This window comes from Hydra vulgaris, chromosome 01 (genome assembly GCF_038396675.1).
Source record: "Hydra vulgaris chromosome 01, alternate assembly HydraT2T_AEP".
NCBI lineage: Eukaryota > Metazoa > Cnidaria > Hydrozoa > Anthoathecata > Hydridae > Hydra > Hydra vulgaris.
This window is the reverse complement of record NC_088920.1, coordinates 48,250,927-48,277,500: the sequence shown is the minus strand read 5'-3', so window position 1 is coordinate 48,277,500 and position 26,574 is coordinate 48,250,927. Positions and strand designations below refer to the sequence as shown.

Here is a 26,574-nt window from a genome sequence, read left to right as displayed (position 1 = left end):
TTTTCTTCTTATTCTGTAACTTCAGGGGTTCCTCAAGGTTCTTTCCTTGGCCCTATACTCTTTTAAATTTACATTAACGATCTTCCAGATATTCTCACATCTAAGGTGGCATTGTTTGTTGATGACACTACCATTTATTCTTGTCGTGATAAGAAACCAACACCCTCTGATTGCTTGGAGGTGGCATTTGAGTTGAAAAGAATCTCACTTCTGCTACAGCATGGGGCTCACAGTGGCTGGTGAACTTTAATTCAGATAAAACTCAGATGAAATTTTTTTTCAGCCAATCGTTATCACAATAGTTGAGATCTTCCTATATTTATGAACGGTGATGTACTCGATGAGTCATCTACTCTTCATCTTCTAGGATTAACTCTTACTACCAATCTTTCTTGGAAACCATATATCAAATCAGTTGCAAAATTAGCATCTGCTAAGGTTGCATCTCTTTATCGAGCTCTTCGCTTTCCTTCTTCGGATTCTATTCTCTATCTCTATAAATCTCTAATCCGGCCTTGTATGGAGTACTGTTGCCATATGTGGGGTGGTTCTTCCAATGATGCCCTTTCTCTTTTAGACAAGGTGCAAAAACACATTGTAAACATAGTTGGACCTGCTCTTGCAGCCAACCTCCAACCATTGTCACATCGTCGTAATGTTGCTTCTCTTTCTCTTTTCTACAAATGCTATAATGGGCACTGCTCTAAAGAGCTAGCGTCTCTTGTGCCATCTTCTAAAATTCATTCTCGTGTTACTCGTCATTCAATTAAGTTTCATCCTTTTTCTGTGACTGTTCCTAAGTGCTCCAAAAGCGCTTATTCATCTAGTTTTTTTCCTCGAACATCAGCTCTTTGGAATTTGCTTCCTTCATCTTGCTTTCCTGAGTCATATAATTTGCAATCCTTTAAGTTGTCTGTCAATCGTTATCTTGCTCTACAATCTTCATCTTTTTTCTTTCAGTAACTTCCAACTTTAATTAGTGGCTGCCTGCAGCCTTGTTGGAAGCGAAGTTGTTTAAAAAAAAAATAAAAAAATAAAAAAATTTTAGCAGTAGTATCTGAATATTGTTTATAGAAATGTACATTTTCAATAAAAATCCTAATAAGAAAATTGATTTTACCTTGAATGTTATGTTGAACAAATTTTGTATGCTCTAGCTAAAATGCCTTTAAAAATGCCAACTGCGATGCTCGGTGAAATAGTTGATTTCGGTTTTATAAGTACGTTTGTAATTGCATTCTTATTTACTCATTTTTCGAGTTTAATCATTTACTTATGAAATATTAAAAATTTATGAAATACAGAAATATATTTTGTTCATGCTTTGTTTTACTCACTATACTTTTAGTAGATTTTTTTAAGAAATAATACTCATAATTGAATTCTTTGCCAAATAATTATTTTATTTTTGATTTCCAAAAGAACAATCTCTTAATAAACTTCAAATTAAGAAAGTGCAAATACCTGAAACATTTTTTTTTATTACAAAATACCTGAAACATTTTTTTTATTACAAAATACCTGAAACATTTTTTTTATTACAAAATACCTGAAACATTTTTTTTGCTTTAAGTCTAAAGATGAAAAAAATGACTTAATCTGGAATAGAACAGATGTGGACATATTTATTTTTATTTATTGTTACACATTGGTGTATTTGGAGAAGTTCTAGAAAATGGAAAATCTGAAATCTGATCTGCATTTATTTTGAATCTTTATTTAATAAAACTTTTTCATAAAATTATTTTGTATTTAGGACATAGTTGAAGCATCTATGAAGGTATGTTCAGTTATTTTAGTTTCAGTTAAAGTAAGTATATACTTAATATTTGCTTTAAAAAAAATTAAATTAAAAGTAAATTGTAACTAATGGCTAACTAAATTGTAATTAATGGCTACTGAATTTATGATTACTAAATATAAATCATGACTGTCTTTATTTATCATTTGTGTAGTTATTTTTTTTGTTATATAGTTAAATTAAATATAGGAAAATAATTATAAAAAAGTGTTTTAAAGGATACAAGTGAAGCGTCTAAAGATTTGGAATCAATTTTAAATACAATGAGTGAATGCAAAAACAGCATATTAGAACTTAAACAAAAGGTTTGTTATATTTTATATGTTATGCAATATACTTATCTTGAACTAGCAGTAAGCAACCCGTAATACGAGTTTGTAATTATTAAATAACAATTTAACTTGATATATATCTCAAAAATATAAAGTACAAATTTATCTATATATAGGGCTGCCATTGTCCCAGTTTTTCCGCTAAAGAACACTATGAAAGTTTTAATTAGTTGTGCTCTCCTCCGTAAAAATAGGGAAGAATGGCATTTAGACAATGACAAATCTATATAATATAATCTTTTTGGTTTTTCTTGCTTTTATTGGTCTTGGCATTTAGTAAAGACCATGTAACCTAAGATATTATGTTCTTTTTAATAACAGCAAACACCAGAGAAGGAAAGCCAATTACAACTTTTCAATATCTAAAAAAAAAAAGATCATCTTAAACTTCAAATGGATTATTTTACATATTTATTATTGTATTTTAGAATAAGTAAGCTTATTAATAAAGGGGAGCATTATTTTACATATTATTGTGTTCATGAATTATTGACTCGTAAAATATTTCTTAAACATTCTTTTGGTCTTTCTGAACTAATTTTCTTGTTGTGGCTTTTTATTATACTTTCGATATTTTTTGTGCAGCTGTAACTCAATTATGGTACCAAAAAATACATAAAAGCTTAGTAATAACAGAGGAGACAGACTGTATTTCAAAGACACTGTGTTAAAAAAAGTTACAATAAATTATTATATTCATAACTTAAGTTATTGTTTTTAATGACAATGGCAAAAAAATGTATTAGCACAAAATAGCTATAGCACAATTAACCATTAAAAAAAGACTTTTTAATATTACCTCCATAGTTTAGAATCCTGATTTTTTGAACTGTGAATAATGATTAACACAGTAAGTTTCATATATATAAATTTACTAAATTAAAACCTTGTTTCAACAATAAGCAAACTAATAAAGCAATGGCAACTAAAAAAAAAAAAAGAATACAATTATGTTTGAACTTCAAAAAAAATAAAAAAATCATTTCATTTTAGGATAATTATAATCAGTTATATGAAAGGTTAATAAAATTTGATTCGTAAAAAAATGAAAATATAAACATATATAAACTTAGAACATGTTATATTTTATAAACTATTAACATTTATTTTAAAATATACTTATCATAAACTATTAATTAACAACATTTGAAAATAAATTTGTGTATTTTTTTTACCACACCACTATATTGGGTTGCAGACAAAATGTAATAAAAAGATTTGGTTTACCTGATCTTTTTTATTACTTTAACTTTTTAGTTATTAAAAAAAAGTGAAATGAAAAAGTTATGAAAGAAAAAGTGAATAAGCCGTAGGGTCTAAGTTAGCTGACATACTCAATATAACTTCTAAATGACCTTTTGGGTAAATAATTTCCCTGGAAGCAGGTGGAACACCATCTTCTCCAACGAATACAACTGCAATTTCACTAACTATAGTTTGCAAATAAAACATTAAATTATGTAAGCAAAGTTGATAGCGATGTTATTGCTTTCTAAAGTTTACTGCAGCAAGTGGGTCAGAGATAATCAGTTGATAATGTTGGGGAAATATCTTGATCTGGCGTAAGATTACCTACACAATGAAAAACTTGACCACATATTTTAAAACATGGCGGCCTATGATTCATAGGTTAAACCACATTATTAGTAAATAAAGCAAAATAAAGACAGGCATATTAAATTCTAATATATTTAAAACAATTGATATTGGAATAATGATGTATATAACTTCCTGTAAATCTTGTAAAGCATGCGAAAATAGAAAATGGAAGCAAAGCTACCTTTCTATTATAGCAACATAAAAAATGTGCTTTATCAAAAATTTTTTAGCACAGAAATGCTCACAGATCTGGTTCATTTCTCCTTAATAATTATAATCTAGAATAGTATCACTTCTTGCTATACAATACATTCTTTTATTCTAGCAGCATTTTGTACATTTTGAGAATGGTTTATCTTGTCTAGGCCTATCTCTTTCATTTATGTGATAATTACTTTCAACTCATCTAACCATGATGTTCTAATTGAGGTATAAATTATTTTTTTCTTCTTACCGAGCAGTATTTCTTACATTTTGATGACAATTAATTTCAGCTTGCCTAATCATTTCACTAAACTATCAATTATTTTTAAGTTGATAGTATTTCTTCTAATAACTTATTTAAGCCTAATTTCATCCATTTCATTTTCACTATTATTAATAAACATATTAACAGTGGTATTACTACTGTAGTAACCAATAAACACAAAAGAATTTCAAGAGTTATGATGTTTTCTATAAAATTATTTATTACCATTTTAAGTGAACAAAAGAATAAAATAAACAACTTTGATAAACCACCATTATTAAAAAAAAAAAGAAATAAAATTAAAAATATCAAAATATTAATAGTCTAAAGTTGTAAACATATCTACAAAAAGGTAAACATATCTATCAAGAGATAAATATATTGTTATTACTTAATAATAAAAACAAAAACATAATGTTGAATCTTACTTGGTTTCTTGTCTAAGAACAACTTTATTTAACTATTTAAAAGAGAAAAAAAACAAAAAAATCAAAATCCGTTATGTAATGTAAAGCAATATATTAAAAAAAAAAAATCAAATGCAATTACTTTTGAATATATGACATAAACCTCTACAATTTAACTCATTTAGTTTAACCACTGGTTTACCATTGAGGTCGAAAATTAATAAACAAAAATTAAAATAATTTATTGTTACTATTTAAAATAACACTTTAGGATTGAAATCCATATTTTTTTGGCAATGTCAGTCAGTATATTTTTATATAAAGTAATAAAAAAGATTAAACCATTTAAGAACAAATTTAAAAATCTAAATATATATTCACATACCTTAAAAAGAAGCATAACACAACATTCTTTTGACAACTTCCAACAGAGTTTTTTTTACTTTTTTCTATCCCTTATTTTTTATCTAAGAGAAAATATACATACAGAGAAATATAAAATATACTGAAATATACGCAAATTTATGTAAATACACTTACATCTCCACAAATAATAGTCTTTTTTTATTTAAAGAAAAGGAAACAGGCTATAAAAATTAGAAAAATACAAACAACCAACAACAAACATTTATTTGAATTTTTATTGTAAAATTAAACAATGAACAACATCAATTCTTCTTGAAACTAAAAATTTATCAGCTCAAATTTGCTTGCAGACCTTCCTTGAAAGACCGAGTGGAATATTGAACTGCGTATAGAAAAGCCTAGAAACTACTTTAAAAAACGAAAGTGAAACGACACTACTACTACAGCTACTAAATTAACGTATTTATATTTAGATGCTTTATGTACATAGTACATATTATGTACATAAATAAGTTTTTTCTGGATTTCTGGAAATTCACTTTTTTAAGTTTAAACTCGATAAATAAGTTCAAACTTCTTTAAGTTTCCGGAAATTTCCGGATAATTATTTGCTACTGATTTGTAAAAAATTATTTAAAATTTGAATACAGCAACATTTGCATTTAAGCAAATATGTTTTCTGCAACTGATATTTTCACGAGATCAATTGTGACAATAATTTTTTTTTTTTTTCTTTTTAATTCATTTAAATTAACTTTTAAATGAATTAAAAAGATTAAATGAATTAAAAAGATTTTAAATGAATTAAAAGGTAATTGATGTAAATTCTGTTTTAAAAGTTTACAAAAGTTTTTGTCAATTATTACTATCATAAATAAAAAATTATAAAATGGAAGTTAAGAAGTTTATCAGACATTTCTGAGATATACAAAAATATTAAAAACAAATTTCACTAGAATCGGCTTCAAGAGAAAAACTATAATGAAGATTATTATTCAGCCTATTTAAGAAAGATGAATAAAGTTGAAGTAGTAAGTTTATTCCCTAACTGAACATTGAAATATATAATTTCATCTTAATTATATATTATTCGATTTGATGATTTGATGAGGTACGATGTACAATATGTAGTAAAAACTTTTATTATGGAAGTGAAGGTAAAAAATCTTTACTCCGCCACTCAATTTCTAAAATACATCTTCAAAACTGCGTAATGGTGAAGTCAAACAATGAAATGCCAATCTCATTACTCCGGATAACGTGCATATTAGCAATACTTGCAGAAATATAGTCCTCAAGTTGAGCAATCATTCAGCATGATAAACACCATAGTTAATAAAAAGACAAACCGTCTTGATAATTTAACGTACTCTGCTATAGCTTCAGTTAAGTATCAATTATTAGTAGACAAGAATATAGCACTAGGGTACTTTAAAAGACAAGATATATTGCATGACCCAGTTAACAAATGCATCTGTGGTCATTTGCAAACTGCAAACAAACACTATATTTAAAAAATGAAATTCCATTGGAAAAAATAGAAAAACAGAAAAAAATATTGCCTCACATAAACAATGCAAAATAGTTAAAGAATCTATTAATGATCATGCAAAAAAGTGCAGAAAAAGAAAAGCTGACAAATGTTTCACAACAGAAAAAAATAAGAATAAAAAGTATTGATTTCTGAACCATTGTCTGACTTAATATGTTTAAAAAGTAAATTAGTTATTACGCTTTGTATGATGTTTATTGTAAAACTGAGATATTATATTTCCTTTTAGAGAATTTTAGAATTTTTATGAGGGATTTTCTCAAAAAATTTATGAGATTTTCATAAAGTCAAAAACTCATCTATATATGTACTATACTTATCTTTTGTGCTTTATAAAATAATATTAGATGTCATTTACTTCTAAATTGAAGATTAGATGTGAAATTCTATAAAGTTAAAATCCACCCACTCATGTTCTAAGCCCTATATTCAAAAATATAGGGCTTCTTATATATAATCATCATGATCTGATGATCATTATCAATCAATCAATCAAGAAATTCTTAATCACATATGTATGTTAAAAAATAGATAAATAAAATTTTTTGGTTACAAAGAAACTCTAAAAAGTTGTGATAAGTTAATGAACTGAAAGCGTATACAAATTATGTGATTTAAATGACATGAATTTTGTTAGGAGGAGCAAAAGATGATAGTTCATTTGACCAGTGATCATATTTGTAGAATAGAGAAAAAATACAACAACGCTAGAGAGTTTCAATTAAGCTACTAGAGCAGGCCTAACTATGTTTAAAATATGTTTGTCAAAATAAAAAAAGTCACCAAAAGGCCAGTCTAGAAATAAAAACAGTATTATATACAAGGAAATGTTATTCATAGATACAGAAATATTACAAGCTTATTATGATAATGATTGTCTAAAGATTACTTTTACTGAAGCTAAAAAATTTCTATTAAGTTCTATTATTATTTCTATTAAAGATTACTTTTACTGAAAAAATGGTATTTGAGAATGTGACTTTTTCACTTATCTATGATCATTACAATGGTTACTGTTACCATGGTTGCTGCTCAAATTTTTTATCTACCATCATCTATTGATAGCTTCTTTAAGAAATACCTAGCCTGAAACATGATACATCTTTCATCTTTTGTTTGACCGAACAATTTTATTTTTGTGTTACTCCATTCAGTTATTTGAGTTTCATTGAACAATATTCTCACCTTTTTATTTATATCAATTATATAATTAATACATTGAAATATATTTAAATCAGTTATATAATTAATACACTCAAATATATTTAAATCAGTTATATAATTAATACACTGAAATATATTTAAATCAGTTATATAATTAATACACTGAAATATATTTAAATCAGTTATATAATTAATAAATTTAAGCAGGAAGAGTTAGAGATTTTAATTTTTTTTAATAAACCAAGTAAATAAAATTATTTATTTGGTGATTTTTTTCTTTAAATAGTTTATCATTTATAATAAATGAATACTAAGGTAAATTTTAATCTCGGTTTGTGAGTTTTTATATAAAGCAAGTAATACTACCACTATAAGGTTATCAGTTTAGTTATTTTAAAATTTTTGATAGGCTTGCACATTTTTTGAAGAACAAAGTGGATTAAATAAAGCTTGTGGAAAAACAGAAATTGAATATTTGGAATTAAATAACAACAAACAACCTAGTAAAAAGGCTTCTCCAAGTGATTCATGTAAAAAGGGTTTGGGGCTTTATTTTGAGGTACGCAACTAATTGTTTGTGCATTTACTATTATACGTTCATATTTTTTCTTTTATCAATTAATAAAGAAAATTTATTTTGAAAGGTTACAAGTGGTACTTTAAAATATAAAACAGGAATTTATCTGGACATGAAGACTTGTATGTATTCTCTATATTTAAAAATGAAAAAAATTATATTTAATAATAAAATTATACAGTTTTGTTTATGTATTGTAAACATATACTACATTACATGTACTGTTTATATATTACATTGATATTATAAGGTACAAATTGTGTAATTTATGACTTTTATAAGTTCATCATCGAAAAAAAAGTTAATAAATAATAATTTTACATTTATAAATAATAAGCTTACATTTTTTTCAAGGCCAGATCAAGTTTAGCAAAAGTTTAAATGATTTTAATGAAAAAGATTCTGTAACATATGATATGGAGAAAGGTATCTTGAGTTTTTGTGATTACTTTTGTAATAAATTTTGTATCATGTCAAAGTGATGTTTGTTACTGTTTAAGTTTTTAAAGCATAGAACTTGAAATTAAATAGGTTTTAGCAGTTATAGAGTAACTTTATTCTCTTAAATGCAACCTTGGGCAGTATCAGATAGAGAACATTCTCATCCTTGAGTCTATTGGGTGCATGGAAATAAAACTTTTTTGATCAATTTGTTTAAACATAATGTCTCTATATAGAGTTTTGCTATTAGAGAAAAAATGATTTTGTTTTGAGGGTAAAAAAAGGAATAGCAAATTTTAAATATATATATATATATATATATATATATATATATATATATATATATATATATATATATATATATATATATATATATATATATATACACACACACTCCTAGTCAGCATTTATGGAGACATTTTTTTTTGTTCCCGTTATGTTTTTTTTTTTTTTATACTATTTGTATTATATTTATATATTTTTTCTAATTTTTGTTTTGTTTCTATTTTTATTTTTACATATTTAAATTTATTGATTTATTATAAAAATGCATTTTTTTGTTATTTTTATTTTCTTTTATTATATATTGTATTTCATTTTAATTTTCATCTATTTACAAAAACAATTAATTACAGTAATACTACCATATTTAAATTTTGCCATAACCCTTACCCTAAGCCTGACCTTTAAGCTGACCCAAACCAAACCCTCAGTTGATGTAGCAGCACTCCGTTTTGAGTCAGGCTCATTTGATAGTCCATATATGTACTTTTCGCTTTCGATAAAAGCTGCTTATGGGGATCATTTTTTAATAAAAAACGATGCTTTTGAGTCTTTATGCTAAATCAGCATAGAGACTCCCGGAAAAGTCTCTTCATCAGAATAATAATTTAACATTTAAGTATATACATATATATTTTTTTTGTTATTGTTACAGCATTACATCATCATTATTATTATTATTATTATTATTATTATTATTATTATTATTATTATTATTATTATTATATATATATATATATATATATATATATAGATGTGTGTGTGTATATATATATATATATATATATATATATATATATATATATATATATATATATATATATATATATATATATATATATATATATATATATATTATATTGTAATTTTTTATATTATTATCAATTATTAATTTTTTTATGCTTTTAGTTCTTCAATTAGTAAAATCAAACAGTTGTAAGACCAAGCTAAGCATTGTGTTAGAAAATTCTCCCATAAGAAATGTTGTTTTTGAAAATTTCAAGGTTTGTTAAATTTTTTTAATATTTTTGGTGTTTTTGAATTTTTTTTTTTTTCAAAAATAAACTAATTTAAGTAAATATTTTTTAAATATTATTTACTCAGAAGGTTTAGTTTTAAATAAATTTTATGATTTTAAGCTATGTTTATGATTGTAAACTTTTTTTTGGGTTTCTTTATGCAGATTTTTCTGTTAGCTCCTGTTGAGGGTAAACATATAAAACTCAGTACAGGTTTCTGTGACTAGTTAGTAGTAAGGTCATGAATTAAAATGTCAACAAATATTTTTGGATAAAGGAAAGAAAGAATCAGCAAGGATAATCTTTTTCTGGATATTTCCGGAATTTCAAATATATTTTTTATCTTTTAGTTTTTCCGGACATCCAAAACATTTTCTAAACATTCAAGTTTAGGTATAAATTTTTGTAATATGTTTTTTAAGCTTTTTCACTCATAAAAAAATAAAGAAAAGTTTAAAAAAAAAAATTAGAAACAACTTTAACAAAGTTGTTCTTAATTTTTTAAATTAAAACAAAGTTGAAAGGAAAATAAGGGAAAATATATTCCAGATATTTTACCCAAACATTTTTCCATATTTTTCAAATATGACCTGTGTATGATCTATGAATCAAGTAAAAATTTTATAATTTTTTAAAAATACTTTACTATCTGAAAAAAAAACCCAACAAAATAAGTCCTCAAAATCTCCAGTTTGCCCCATTTTGCAGACTGTATCTGAAAATAAGGTTTAAATTTGTAGACTGAAGGTACAAAAAGGTCCTAATTTGCCAACTAATGATTTAAATATTCATTAAATTAGGGGGTGTCACACCCAAATGAATATTTATACCAATATTAGGGAGATGAGTGGAAAAAGTTAATTTAATTTTCCTTTTATAAAAAGTAATAACTATTAATTGCAAATCAGTTAGTAATGACTATGTTTTCGAACCTGTAAAATTTCGAACCCATCAAAATATGGGTCTTGGTTAGGCTATTCTACACCGATTTTCTATACTAATTATTTATTCCATATTATCAATATACTGATACTTCAATATTTTAGTAAATGATAGAAAAATAATTCATTTAAAAATTGAGCAAAAAAGTTAATTTGCACATTTTTTCGGCATGCCTAGATAACATAAGTATCTCTAACATGACAATTGTGTGAAGTTTCTCCCGGTGTTTTTCAAAATTGAAGGCTATAATAAAATCTTAACTTTTTCATAAAGACTATTTATTTATTTAAATATATATATTTATTTATATATATTTATTTATATTTATTTATTTATATTTATTTGTTTATATATATTTATTTGTTTTTACATATTTATTTATATATATATTTATTTATATATATTTATTTATATACATATTTATTTATATATATATATATATATATATTTATTTACATATATATTTATTTATATATATATCTATTTATATATATATTTGTTTATATATATATATATATATATATATATATATATATATATATATATATATATATTTATATTTAACTTGGTAAGCAAAGTTCTGAGATATAAATATCTTTACCAACGTTTTTATATTAGCAAAATGCTTTTAAATAAAGTAACTAATGATTTTATTTAAAGTATCAACAAAAGTTGTATAAATTTCTAATAATGTTTTTTAATTATTTAAGATTTTTTTATAATATTTAATATTTGTTAATAAATGCATTCACTTACAAATACTTACTAAAGTATTGATGACTTATGTATGTTTTTGTAAAACTTAATAAAAAGTTTTTTAAATTTCAAAACAAAATAAGCATCATATTTTTTTAATTCAATTAATTTTTAATTCAATTCATTAAAAAAAAAAGTAATAAAGATATAACCATTGTATTTTTTTGTAACCATTTGTAACCATCAGTTTTTTCTACAAATCCTTGACACTTTTGTGAAATCGTTTTTATCGTATTCTTTATTTATTTTTAAAGTTACCTCCTTGTATTTGATGTTGTAAAATACAATACAAAACAAAAAAAAAGCAAAACAAACGAAAAAAAACCACAAGTAAAATTACTGTACTTTTTTGATTTTTTTAAATATTGAAACAAAGTTAATAGGCTTGGCCAGGAAGGCGTGCGATTTCACGCCATAATATGACCACGCAAATACTATTTAATTTTACTTAACTTGACCACGGCTGTTAATAAGTTTTAAAAATTTGTATGCATTTTAAAAACGCGCTATAAAAATCTTAACTCAACTATAAAGAAACTTAAAAAAAACTTATCGTTAAAGAAGCTAATAAATTTTCGTAAGAAAAATTGCGAAAAACAAAATAAAAATAACTTGACTAAAACCAAAATAGCAAAAATAAAATTAAAACTTAACTAAAATAAATATTAAACTATAACGATAAGATTATCTAAATTACATTTGGAATAAATAACTTTGAATAGTTTATCTTTACTAAGGTTTTTATAATTTCATATTATGCGAAACCCTTTTTAAATAAAGTAACAACTTACAACTGACAATTGTTTAATAAACGCGTAAATTTAAAAGTTTAAAAAAAGATTCTTAACAATTCTTTGCACAAAAAGTAAAAAAAGTAAAAATAATTAAATCGTTTATTTAAAAAATTGTTATAATTTTTTTTTATTTAAAAACATTTGTAATAAAAAATAAATACTTAAATAGATAAAAAAAAAAACATATATTATTCATTAATGTTTTTATAAAAAATCATTAGCAGTGATTTGTTACTTTATTTAAATGCGTTTCAATAATATAAAAACGTAAAGATCAAAGTTATTTAATTCAAACGGCTTTCAAAAAAGTTTGTCTTTTTTTTTTTCTTCTCAGGAAAAACTTTAATGATTCAAATATAAAGTTTATTAAAGAGACCTTCGCTGTTTAAAGTCGTCCCGTATAAAAAATTTTTTTTTTTAAATTTTTACTTTTGTTTTACTTATAAAAAAAATCTTATATAATTAAATAATATAAATGCTACTGCTAGAAACAATTGTAAAAAGGTTACTGCTAGAAACAATTGTAAAAAGGTTTTGTCTAACGCCAAAATCCGCTATTCTCAGGTCATGAAATCTCGTACCTCATCTCAAAAATTAGGCTCTCGTGACTTCTGAAGAATCTTTAATAATATCAATAATAAGGGCAAATCTTTAATTCCACCTCTCTTGTTTAGTTCAGACTTTGTCACCTCACCTAAAGACAAAGCTGAATTGTTTGCTAAAAACTTTTCATCAATATTATCTCTTGATTCCACTAGTTGCGTTCTACTTGATATTGCCAACAAACAGGTTGATCCATTGCTTGATATTCATATCACTCCAGCTTCTGTATCTAAAGTGATTTCCTGCCTAGACTTTTCTACAGCTTGTGGCCCAGACAACATACCTGTTGTCTTGCAGAAGTGTTCTCCGGAGTCATCTATACTTACAAAACTCTTCAACAAGTGCTTATCAGAGTCTTGTTTTCCAGCCTGCTGGAAAGCGGCATCTGTTATTCCTATCTTCAAAAATTCTGGAGAGTGATCTGATTCGTCTAACTACCGTCCCATAAGTCTTCTTCCTATCATAAGCAAGGTTTTTGAATCTTTAATTAACAAACACTTAATTTCTTATCTTGAATCTATTAACTTACTTTCTGACCATCAATATAGATTTCGATCTTCTCGTTCTACAGCTGATTTGCTAACAGTAATAACTGATAGGTTTTATCGTGCATTAGCTTTCTCTCCATAAGCTTTCTTCTTATGGTGCATCTGGCAACATCTTTAAGATTATTGAATCCTTGCTTTCCAATGTAGTATAACAGTTGTCCTCGATGGACAGCACTCTTCTTCTTATTCTGTAACTTCAGGGGTTCCTCAAGGTTCTATCCTTGGCCCTATACTCTTTTAAATTTACATTAACGATCTTCCAGATATTCTCACATCTTAGGTGGCATTGTTTGTTGATGATACTACCATTTATTCTTGTTGTGATAAGAAACCAACACCCTCTGATTGCTTGGAGGGGGCATTTGAGCTTGAAAAGAATCTCACTTCTGCTACTGAATGGAGCTCTCAGTGGCTGGTGAACTTCAATACAGATAAAACTTAATTTTTTTCAGCCAATCATTATCACAATAATTGAGATCTTCCTATATTTATGAACGGTGATGTACTCGATGAGTCATCTACTCTTCATCTTCTAGGATTAACTCTTACTACCAATCTTTCTTGGAAACCATATATCAAATCAGTTGCAAAATTAGCATCTGCTAAGGTTGCATCTCTTTATCGAGCTCGTCACTTTCTTACTTCGAATTCTATGCTCTATCTCTATAAATCTCTAATCCGGCCTTGTATGGAATACTGTTGCCATATCTGGGGCAGATCTTCTAATGATGCTCTTTCTCTTTTAGACAAGGTGCAAAAACGCATTGTAAACATAGTTGGACCTGCTCTTGCAGCCAACCTCCAACCATTGTCACATCGTCGTAATGTTGCTTCTCTTTCTCTTTTCTACAAATACTATAATGGGCACTGCTCTAAAGAGCTAGCGTCTCTTGTGCCATTTACTAAAATTCATTCTCGTGTTATTCGTCATTCAATTAAGTGTCATCCTTTTTCTGTGACTGTTTTTAAGTGCTCCAAAAACGCTTATTCGTCTAGTTTTTTTCCTCGAACATCAGCTCTTTGGAATTCACTTCCTTCATCTTGCTTTCCTGATTCATATAATTTGCATCGTTATCTTGCTCTACAATCTTCATCTTTTCTCTTTTAGTAACTTCCAACTTTTATTAGTGGCTGCTTGCTGCCTTGTTGGAAGCAAAGATGTTTAAAATAAAAAATATTATACAGCTTTCAATGATAGTTTTATTAAAATCATTAGCTACTTTATTTAAAAGCGTTTTGCTAATAAAAAAACATTAGTAAAGATAAACGTGTCGAAATTATTTATTTTCAAAGTAATTATTTCAGCGCATTTGTTTAAAACCGTGGTTAAATCAATAAAACTAAATATTATTTGCGTGGTCATATAAAGACTTGAAATCGCACGCCTTCCTGGCCAAGCTGAGTTATGTGTCTTTTCTTAAAAAAGTCTACTCTGCAAAACCCAGCACTGTCTTAAAAGTTTTTTAGAGTCTTTTTTTAGAGTAATAGAAAAAAATTTTGCGAAGCAATAGTTCTTTAGATCTTTTTACAACCTTCCAAAAGATCATTTTTTCTTTAAGTAAGGAACCATCTTTAATAAACATATTATAGTTTTTCATTGGCTCATTGCTTTGCAGTAAGGTATGATTGTATTATACAGTTTATTTTTACATGATGCCAGGTTTGGACAGGAATCGCACTCTGTAACTGAGCACACTTGTAATTTTTTTTTATTACAATTTGGCAACCACTGTTTTAATGTTTTAACATTTTTAACAATAAAAAAAATTGTTACATTATGAATAATTTTTAATCGTTGATCTTTTGTAAAGATTTTATTTCACGCTAAGGCTTTAAATGAATGAAAAAAAGTATATTATAACAATTGTTTAAAATGAACGCTTTTTGTGTAATTTAAAAAAAAAATGTTAAGCATAAATTTTTTTATGTAGGCATGTGTTTTTTTAGTAACTTTAAATGTTTGAAACTATTTTTTAATGTCTTTCTAAAAATCTCTTAAGCAATTATTTTTTGAAACACTTTTTTTTATGTTACTGTAAATTATGAATGAGTTCAAAACTTTTTGTGACTAATTACTCAAAACGAGTGTAGGAAGATTTTATATAAATTATACCAGAATTAAAATAACCTTATTTACTTATATAAGCATGTATTTTGTTGATTAATGTAAAATTTTTTAAGTATTTTGTTATGTTTTTGCTCTACTTTTTTTAAAAATCTTTTATTATATTAAAATATTTTAAAATCTTTCATTAATTATAGATATTTTATTTAAATATCTATAATTTTTTAATAATTTAAATGAAGTTTGTTCATTTTTAAATATTGATTAAAACTAATTTGTTATTTAATGTAAAACCGTTTTGCGTAACTTGTTATGAAAAGTTTCAAAAGATTTAAAGTTTTAAAGGGAAGCGGAATAGTATCAAAAAATAATTGATCGAAAAAATGATTAATATTGAAAAATAACTGACTGAAACCCATTTTAATGATTAAGATCGAAAATGTGATTTTCAGATTAATATCGAAAAGATTATTATCGAAATTCACAAATGCGGAACAATATCAAAATCAGTAAAAATGAAATAAAATTGAAAACTCATTTTAATGATTAACATCGAAAATGTGATTTTCATATTAATATTAAAAAGTTTTTATATAGAAATTCACAAATGTGGAACATTATCGAAAAAAATAAAAACAGAATAAGATCGAAAACTCATTTTAATGATTAACATCGAAAATGTGGTTTTTTGAATAATGTTGGAAACAATAAAAAAGGAATTAAATCTAAAACTCATTTTAATGATTAACATCGAAAATATGATTTTCTGATCATACTTTTGTTTTATTTTTATAAAAAACTAGTACTAGGAGAATATCTTAAGAAACTTTTAATACTAAGTCACTATTCAATAAGAAGCTTATTTAAGTTTTCAATAAATATTTCCTAACTTTTCACCTAAATATCACATCAACTTTACATAAAGTTAGCATTATCTACAATGGAGAACAGCAGTTTAAATGAACAGTTTAATTTGCACACACAATAAACAGTTGAATTTGCACGTGCAATGAAGTTCAATTTGATTTAAAACTTGAAATTAAAGAAACTTTTAAGAAACTCAATATTCCCAAATGTCGTTAGAGAACTTATTAATATAATATAGAAGTTTGCACACCAAAAGCACTGTTTAAAAAATAGTCACAGTTTCAATGGTTTCATTTCTCAATCAATTACTATCAATTTTTAAAACTGAAGCAGTTTGTATTATATACGGAATGTTCCTATAATTTAATGAATGTTCTTAACAATTTTTGTATACCATTTTTTATTGTATACCATTTTTGAGAAGTTTAGACTTAAGTTTTTATTAGTTTAAAGTTATTTCTGTAAATACATACATCAAATATTAAACAGTTATCTTGCAACATTTTAGGCCAATATTGAGTAAAAATTGTTTTCAATAAAGAAAGCAATGGAAAATCTTTCCAAATAATTTTTAATGGTGATATAATGTATGCTTTGAATAATTGCATGGAAGTATAACACTAAAATATAGCATATCTATCAGTGTTTTCTAATTTCTTCTTTATTTTTTTTTAAGTTCTTCAAAAACCAAACCAAACATATTCTGCATGATTTTGTAAGTAAGTAGGAAAGTGTTCCAACATAAATATGTAGGGCATTTTTATAACTATTACAAAACTTTATGTAAAGATAACAGACAACTTGTAAAATATTTTTATTTAAGCTCTCAGCAACTTGTATAATAAACTTAATAACTTCTTGTATGGAAATTTTATTAAATAACATCTTGTAAAATACAATATGATAATTAATTTTTAACATTTGGTAGCTACATACCATCCCAGCAATGTATTTAAAACTGTGTGCACAATATTTTTTTAGTATTTACAATGTTAAACATTATGGAACAAAATAATTAGATGACTACATGTAATAGTAATTTTTCCATGGTATTTGGAGGTAGAGTAGGTACTGTTTATAATCTTTTATTAAAAAGGATCTTTTAGCATGCTTTTCTTGTTTTATTAATCAGGATTTTGTAATTAGCTTTTTTAGTTGTTTTATTAAGCAGGATCTTTTATTCTGCTCTCCTTGTTTTAAAGGATTTTTTTTCTTGAAATTTTTTTGCACATATAACAGATGACTTAGTTGGCATATAGTTTTGCATGTTTACAAATAACTTTATCCTTTAAACTTGTTATGGTTCATAAGTCTTTATTGATTTCGACTAAATATTTTGTAACTTTTTTATGGCTTGTTGACATTAAATGTAAATAAAATCAAAACATCTTGTTTTAAATCGTTTTATAAATAGGTAACAACATAACATTCAATATTTTTTTGTTCTACTGATAGAACTTTTAGTTTATAATGTATAAATTATACAATTATACAGTATAATTACTACACTTTAGTTCAAAACCGCAAAATACTGGCCTTCTATTTATTCTGCTTTTGGAATTTTCGAGCCTATTCCTTGTTTCACATTTTCGATATTATTCTGGAAAGTCTTTTTTTGATTTTATTCCTTTTTTCACAATTTTGATATTATTCCGGAAAGTCCCTTTTTAATATAATTCCTTTTTTCACAACTTCGATTTACATCCGTTTTTTGAATTTTCGATATTATTCCTTTTCTCACAATTTCGATGTTATTCCAGTAAGTCCCTTTTCGATATTATTCTCTTTTGAGCTATTTTGAGATTATTCTGCTTTTCTGATTTCTGATACTATTTCTTTTTTAACAATTTCAATGTATTCTTTTTTTCGATATTATTCTGAAAAGTCCCTTTTCGATATTATTCCTTTTTTCACAATTTCGAGATTATTCCTTTTTTTAAAATTCCTTTTTTTAAAATTTCAATGTTATTCTCTATTTCGATGTTATTCCAGAAAGTCCTTTGTTGAGATGAATCAGTTTGGCTGTTTTCGATATTGTTACTACTACCCGTTTTAAAGTAATTCATTTCGAATGCAATTAAAAACGTAACATAAAGTAATTTTTCCTTCGAGTTGTAGTTTTTTTAGTTTTATTTTAGTGATTATATATTTTCTTTTTTTTGTTAGGAATTGTTTTCTTTTTTCTTTAGTATTTTTTATTTTTTATTTTATTCCTAGTTTAAGTTTAGGGTTTTTTTTCTGCGCATTTCTGAAATGTTTAAATCATCAAAACATCTTAACAGTCGTAGTCAAGTTGTCGAAAAAAAAAAATTATTATCGTATTCGGCAATAGTGCTTAATCGCATGCCATTCCTGTCCAAGCCTGTACGCGTGTTAATATTTTATGTGATGAATTAGCACACGCTTTTAAATTGTCTTTGTCACATGTTATTGAGTAGCATTACTTGCTTGGATTGGTTTAGCACTCTTAGAAAAAAATGCAAACTTATAAATCTATAATGGAGGATTAAGTTTTCTTAGTTGTTGTGTTTCTTAAATGATTGGTCTGTCTACTATATATTTATTCAATATATAAGTTATATACACATGTTAAATAAGCTTTTGACTAAACAAAAAGTGTTTGCTATGCGTTAGTTCAACTTTTTGCTCAAAATAATTATAACATTCATTAAATTTTGATTGTGGTTTCTTAATTTAAAAAGACTTTCAAAATAAAATGAGAACCAATACTTAACCTGCTAATAAGCAGCAGTTTGCACAATGGCCACAAATATCCATTTGGATAAAATATTTTCAACTGTTTTAGTATCAGTTTTGCTGATTGTTAAGTTTAAGCATAAATTTTAGCAAACAGATATCTACTAAAAATGAAGCATTAGGCAGGTTAAATAAAATTTTATTTTATATAAATTTCGAATATTTTTCAAATTATTTCAAATAAACCCCCCCCCCCCCCCAAAAAAAAAAAAAAAAAAAAAAAGTTATATCTATATATATAGAAAAACACTGCATATTTTCTACTTTTTAAAAGTTTTTAAAAGATAAAACAGTTTTATAATAAATCAGCTTTAACAAGATTTATTTAAAAAAATTTTTGAATTAGAAAACCTCAGCAACAAAATCATCACAATGCTGCTCAATTAGGGTTGCAATCCAACAAAAATGAACGACTTATACTGCAAAAAATTTCCTAATTATTAAAACTGAACTCAATTATGGGCTCTCAACTCTCCGTGCTTGGATCAGAACTATGGAATGCTTTCTCAAAATAAGCTACAAATTAACAATAAACTACACAAGAACTGTCAGAAAAAAAAAATAGTTTAAGACATTGATTTAAAAGAAATTTAGCGATGAAGTTGGGCTTTTAATTGATTTTCCTAGGTCTTGTGGTTCAGGATCTTCAAACAATGGCAATACTGATAGTCAGTTCTTTCAAAATGCAGAAAAGACTGCTGAAATTCTCCAACTAGATGTCAATATCATTAAGATGTTGCATGTTATTTTGTGTACATTATCATCAGGATATGATATTGATTCATTTCAGTTTAGAGACCTGCATTTAAACAGCTGAATGATATGTGAGCCTGCATCGAATTCTTATTCTTGGGTGGTAAGTTGTAGATTAGATGGCTTTGCCAATCGGCATGCTCAGTGAGGAGGCACAAGAAGCACGTAACAAGAACTTCAAGAAGTTCTTGTTAGGTGCTTCTTGCAGGAGTCCTTTTCAAGAAAATGTTCTTGTTCAAATGAAGACTTGCTAAGGAGACTGATGTGTTCATCTGATCTTATCCTTAGTAATTTGAGGACACCAGCCATATTGCACAACAACTATACATTTAAGGTATGTTGTTTACATAATTAAGGTAGAGTTGTTGTGCAATATGGCTTCCCAGAGCAACCGTATTTGAAAATAAATGTTACCAATTGACTTATAATCACAGGCCTTGACATTTTGCTGTGTAACGAAAATGCATAACGCATTTCTAAGTAACTCAACTCAGCAAATATATTTTAAATTGTTAGAAGTTATATTGCGTCACTAGCGTCTTTTCAAGTACCGCATTGTAATTAAATTTAATTTATTAGCGCGGTAAAAATTATACAAACAGTTTTTTTCTCACCATAACAAAAGTTACAAATAAAATCTAAGTTCCTATTTGAAAAATCATTTTTATTTTTTTTTTCAAATATGAACTAAATTTTATTTTGAAAAAAATATTTTTTCATAAAACGTAAAATAGTTTGTTCATTTTCTTATAATTTTACAGTTGGTTTTTGGTTATTTTATTAACTGGTTATAAATTTTTTCTTAATTATTTTGTGAACTCTTAAAATAACGCTTTTAAATAATAGTTTTTTAAAATTATTTATCAGTTACCAATAACATATTCGTGATCATAATTTATTTTCATAAATTAAATGAACGTCATTAAAACTTTACATTATTGAATTAATAATAAACAAAATATCTTATTAATAAAATATTTACATCAAAATAAATCGTGAATTTTTTAAACTATTATGACAAAAAATAATTTTTATATTTAAAAGGAATTTATATATTTAATTCCTTAAGATAAAACTTAAAACACTATATATTTTTAAACTAATTTTTAACAACAACAAAAAAAATTATTAAGCTACTGTTTCTCTAACAAAAAATCTATTAGTTTACAATTGTGGTTAAATGCTTTTACTTATGACTTTATTTCTTCTGAATAAACATCTCCTTGACGACATCAAAAGATAATTTAAATATTCTTTTAAATTTATGTAAAATTTTTTACTTGCGTATTTTTTTTTTTTCTTTCTAAATTCTACATATATTAAGCATTCCCAGGAAATGAGTGCGGATTTTCATCTTGTATGACCATGCGTGAGTATTTTATTTTAGAAAACTTAATCATAACCGTTTGCTAGTTTTATTTTATTAATCATTGCAGAAAAAACTAAGTTTCAAAAACAAAAAAAGCACGACTAAATAGGAAATTAAAATAAATTTAAATAGAAATAAATAAGAATAAATAAAAATAAAAATGTTGTTTAAAAAATCGATGAAATTAAATAACATTTAGATAAAATATTGCGCTTTTTAAAATATTATATTATAACTCTATATATTATCTGGATTTTAAAAGTTGTTAGACTAAAATTGGTAAGTAATTAACATATTTATAGCAATTTTAAATATGCTCAGTTTGTTATATTTTAATGTTTAAGTTTTGCTTTTAATTGACAATATATTTTTTTATTGCTACACCTTGCTTTTATACTCAGATGTTTTAAAGCTTTTAAAACATCTGAGATGTTTTAAAAATTTCATAAATCTAGCTGCCACTAGGCGTCACTGGTTTTCTTTTAAGTTTGAACTCTTTTACCTAACAAAAAACCTGTAATTGCGCTCAAAAATTTTTATTTGCACAAAATTTTAAAAAACGCGGAAAACATATAATACGGTCTTACTCATACTAAACGTATTGCTGAACAATAATATACACACACATATATATATATAAACATATATATATATATATATATATATATATATATATATATATATATATATATATATATATATATATATATATATATATATATATATATATATATATATATAACCCTCGGAATTAGGGTCTGCATTCAGCAATGCCGACCTAACTGCTGACCTGAAAGTGTTTGAGGTCAGCCAAAAATTGCCGACCTTGTTTCTATGTTTTATGGTTAGACCTTTGTATCAGATAATTTTTGCCGACCTGATGCCGACCTCTAAAAGATGGAGGTCGGCAAATTATGCCAACCTCATTTTTCCTAATTCCGAGGGTTGTATATATATATATATATATATATATATATATATATATATATATATATATATATATATATATATATATATATATATATATATATATATATATATATATATATATATATATATATATATATATATATATACAACAGTCAGGCTATAAGATAGTCGATGTAGCAGCACTCTGTGCATGATTTACAGTAAAAAAAATAAAAATAAAAACGTTTTATTAAAAAAAACAAAAATAAAAACATTTTAATAAAAAAAATAAAAATATAAACATTGTTTATATTGTTAAAAACATTCAGAATGTTTTAAAAAACATTCTTGTCAATTAAATTTGCGTTTTTGCGGCTTTTTTAAAAAACGATTAATTTGTAATTAAATTAATGGTTTTTACTTTCTGACAACACGCAAATGTTGGACGAAAGTCAAAGTAATTAAAAGTGACGTATGTGTTGGCGTAAGAATCACTTTTTTCCTTCCGTTCTTCCCAAAGACAACAAATTATAGATCTCTCTCTCTCTCTCTCTCTCTCTCTCTCTCTCTCTCTCTCTCTATATATATATATATATATATATATATATATAAAAATATATATATATATATATATATATATATATATATATATATATATAGAGAGAGAGAGAGAGAGAGAGAGAGAGAGAAACAGGAACAAAATTCACTAATTTATTTGACTCAACAGTCTGTGAATACATGAAAAAGAAGACAGTATACTTGTATACTGTATACGACAGTATACGACTTTATTAAAGAACAAGATTTGGAGTTTCAAAGCAAAAAGTTTCAGAGTCACTTTCGTTTATTCATTTTGATTATGGTCAGAGATGGATTCAAAGTAAACTAACCAGTGCAAAGTTTATTAGAAAGATATCAGCTTGGTTTGAAAATGATTTTAATTCAAATTCTTGTGAGTTATTGTTTGCTAAATTTGTACTACTTGCAGCATACATTGTCAAAGACTTTTGGTGATTGTGAATGCATGGGTACAATATAACCATACAAATTCTCTAGACGCTGGTAAAATCTGCTAATTAGAAAAACTAATTAATTAAGTTAGAATATACTTTTTTTTTTACAGGAAAACAAATTTATCTAGCAACATGCAATAGCACTTGTAATAACACTAGTTAATCATTTTAAACTTAAATAAGTTTTGCTTTTATGAGCGAAGATCTCATAATAAAACACACACTAAATAGTGTACATAGCACAAATAAAAACATATGCAACTAATAAAAGTTGTTGCAAAGTAAAATTAGGTATCCATAGCAACTAAATAAAAAATATATTCACTTTTTTAAAAAGGGCGACCTCATATTGGTACTTATGTAAAATTTGGTAAACATAACACTCGTAAAAATAACTGCAAATACCAAAACTAGATTTTTGCTATGCGAAATTTGGTATCCATAGCAACGAATCAAAAAAAAAAGCACCTTCATAAGAAGCGCAGACATCATATTATTACTCATCCTAATTTTAGTCAATGTAGCCCTAATATTAAATTAGTTACGAATTTTGTCCAGTGAATTCTGGCCCACTGTGGAGTGGTTGTTATTTTCAGCGAAAAAATTGGATCAAGCAAAGGAAAAAAGAGCGGTTTTAAGTCTACATTAAAAGTAATGATTTTCCTATACTTTATTATTTTTTTTTTAAAAGGAGAGCAAAATTATAAATTGCAATTTGTTTGTGAAATATATATTTGTATAATTTTAATGTAACAACTATATATTATTCCAATATGATAACTTCAGTGTAATGTATACATATACTTTTTGCATTATATAGTTATATTTATTAAATCGCTTGTATAATCATGTTTAGCTTATTTGGATAAGGCATTTACTTCATAAACGGAGTGTGCGTGGTTCGAAACCCACCTTCTTTTTAAATTTTTTTGTTTTTTTATACACGCACAGAGCCAAATGTTAAAAAGAAACACGTCTCCACTAAAAGATTGGGGATAAAAAGCGTACAGGAAAGGAAAGGTAATATGAAACATTTAAGGCTGTTTGAAAAATGAATAAACAGCATGGCCTAATTGAAGTTTAAAAACTATGTATATATGTGTGTGCACCTTACTTAGAAAATACACTGAAAGGCCTAAATAATATAAGAAATCTGAATGTGATGATATGTCTGTCATTCAAAAACATATAACAAAAAGGTTTTTTATATACAAATTAAAAAAGATTAAAGGTTACAAAACAAACATGACCAGCGGTATTTAAAAGAAAAACAAAAAAAAATCGAATTGTTGTTGGAATTGAACCACGGACATCCCTTGTAAGAAGTTAATCCTTATCCAAATAAGCTAAATGTGCGAATACTTAGGAAAAAATAAATATATTTATATAATACAAACAGTTATACATAAAAGTATATGCATGCATTAGACATTTTCTTATAGGGACAAATAAATGTTAGAAGTTGTTGCTAAAAATAACAACAACTTCTAACAAAACAAAAATAAAAACAGTACACTTGAAACTTTTTCTAGCAACACTTAGTGTAAAACTTGCAAACCGCCATGACCAAGTTGTCTAAAATAAAATACTCATGCGTGGAAATACAAGCAAAAAAACGGAAGCGTTTCCTGGGAAGGCTTTGACATGCTAACTTATCTAATGGCGTTAACAGTTACAGATATTTACTAACTTTAAGTTACTAACTTTAAGTTATAACCAAGACTTCCCTAGAAAACAAGTGTATGCATTTTTGGATTTGCATCCGAATGACAACAAAAACTTTATTGTAAATCATTTTCAAATGGAGAACATACCAAAATCTACTATTTATGGGGCGACTGAATAAGTGCGAATTTCATAACTGCGAATCTGCATAAGTGCGACTGGCATAAGTGCGAACTGGCATAAGTGCGAACTGGCACAAACGCGAACTGGCACAAGTGCGAATCACTTGCAAAAACTGGCATAAGTGCAAACTAGCACAAGCGCGAACTGGCATAAGTGCGCCAAAAGAATTTGCAAACATTGGCATAAGTGCGAACTGGCATAAGTGCGAAACAATTGCAAAAACTGGCACAAGCGAGAACTGGCATAAGTGCAAATTGGCATAAGTGGCGAATTGGCAAGTTCGCACTTATGCCAATTCGCACTTATGCCAATGTTTGCAAATTCTTTCGGCGCACTTATGCCAGTTCGCGCTTGTGACAGTTCGCACTTATGCCAGTTTTTGCAATTGATTCGCACATATGCCAGTTTGCACTTATGCCAGTTCGCACTTATGCCAATGTTTGCAAATTCTTTCGGCGTACTTATGCCAGTTCGCACTTGTGCCAGTTTGCACTTATGCCAGTTTGCACTTATGCCAGTTTTTGCAATTGATTCGCACATATGCCAGTTTGCACTTATGCCAGTTCGCACTTATGCCAATGTTTGCAAATTCTTTCGGCGCACTTATGCCAGTTCGCGCTTGTGCCAGTTCGCACTTATGCCAGTCTTTGCAACTGCTTCGCACTTATGCAGATTCGCAGTATTGAAATTCGTACTTATTCAGCCTCCTCCTATTTATAATATACTTAAAAGAAAGGGGAACAATATAGGACCAGAAAGAAAAGTTGGAAGTGGTCGCAAAGCAATAATGATGCCTGCAAAAGAGATAAAGCACCTTAAAAAATCGGTTGATCAAAAGGATGGTATTTCACAGCGTGGTCTTGCAATATGATTTCATGTATCACAACCGTGCATATGCAAAATTATTCACCAAAAAACTAGCATTTGTTATCGTAAACACCAAAAAGAACACCGGGTCAAAAAGTAGCTGTTCATTCAAAGTGCTGCAGGTTGGTTTTGATTTTTTGGAAAAAAATTGTTATTATTGATATTTTGACTTTATTTATTATCGTATTTTTATTTGAGCAACACTAATATTTTTGGAAATGCTGGGTTTTACTCTTCTGACATAAATGCAGCATCAAATGATGTAAGGTTAAAAAGAAAAGAAAAATTTGAGCCAAAATTACTTGTTTGAATTGCATTCTCTACAAAGGGAATCTCTCAGCTGTACGTTGCTCCGTCAGGCCAAGCAGTCAATGAAGATGTGTATATTTCAAAATTTCTTGTTAGATTAGGGAAATTCATTGAAAAATAACATCATAAAAATGACAATATTGTTTTATGGCCTGATCTAGCTTC

At 26.3% G+C, this 26,574-nt stretch overlaps 1 protein-coding gene across 2 annotated transcripts in view; it reads left to right on the top strand.

The window, feature by feature from the left end:
* LOC100212864 (phosphatidylinositol 3,4,5-trisphosphate 5-phosphatase 2A) overlaps nucleotides 1-26,574 on the top strand; it is a 98,539-nt gene that overhangs the window by 29,157 nt on the left and 42,808 nt on the right. For both annotated transcript variants that reach the window (XR_010635888.1, XM_065788427.1), the window contains exons 7-12: nucleotides 1,757-1,780; nucleotides 2,020-2,106; nucleotides 8,100-8,249; nucleotides 8,335-8,389; nucleotides 8,622-8,693; nucleotides 9,900-9,994. Coding sequence is in view for 1 of the 2 variants with exons in the window: in XM_065788427.1 (XP_065644499.1) it covers nucleotides 1,757-1,780; nucleotides 2,020-2,106; nucleotides 8,100-8,249; nucleotides 8,335-8,389; nucleotides 8,622-8,693; nucleotides 9,900-9,994 (483 nt within the window). In the remaining variant the exon portion in view is untranslated. The remainder of the gene's footprint in view (nucleotides 1-1,756; nucleotides 1,781-2,019; nucleotides 2,107-8,099; nucleotides 8,250-8,334; nucleotides 8,390-8,621; nucleotides 8,694-9,899; nucleotides 9,995-26,574) is intronic.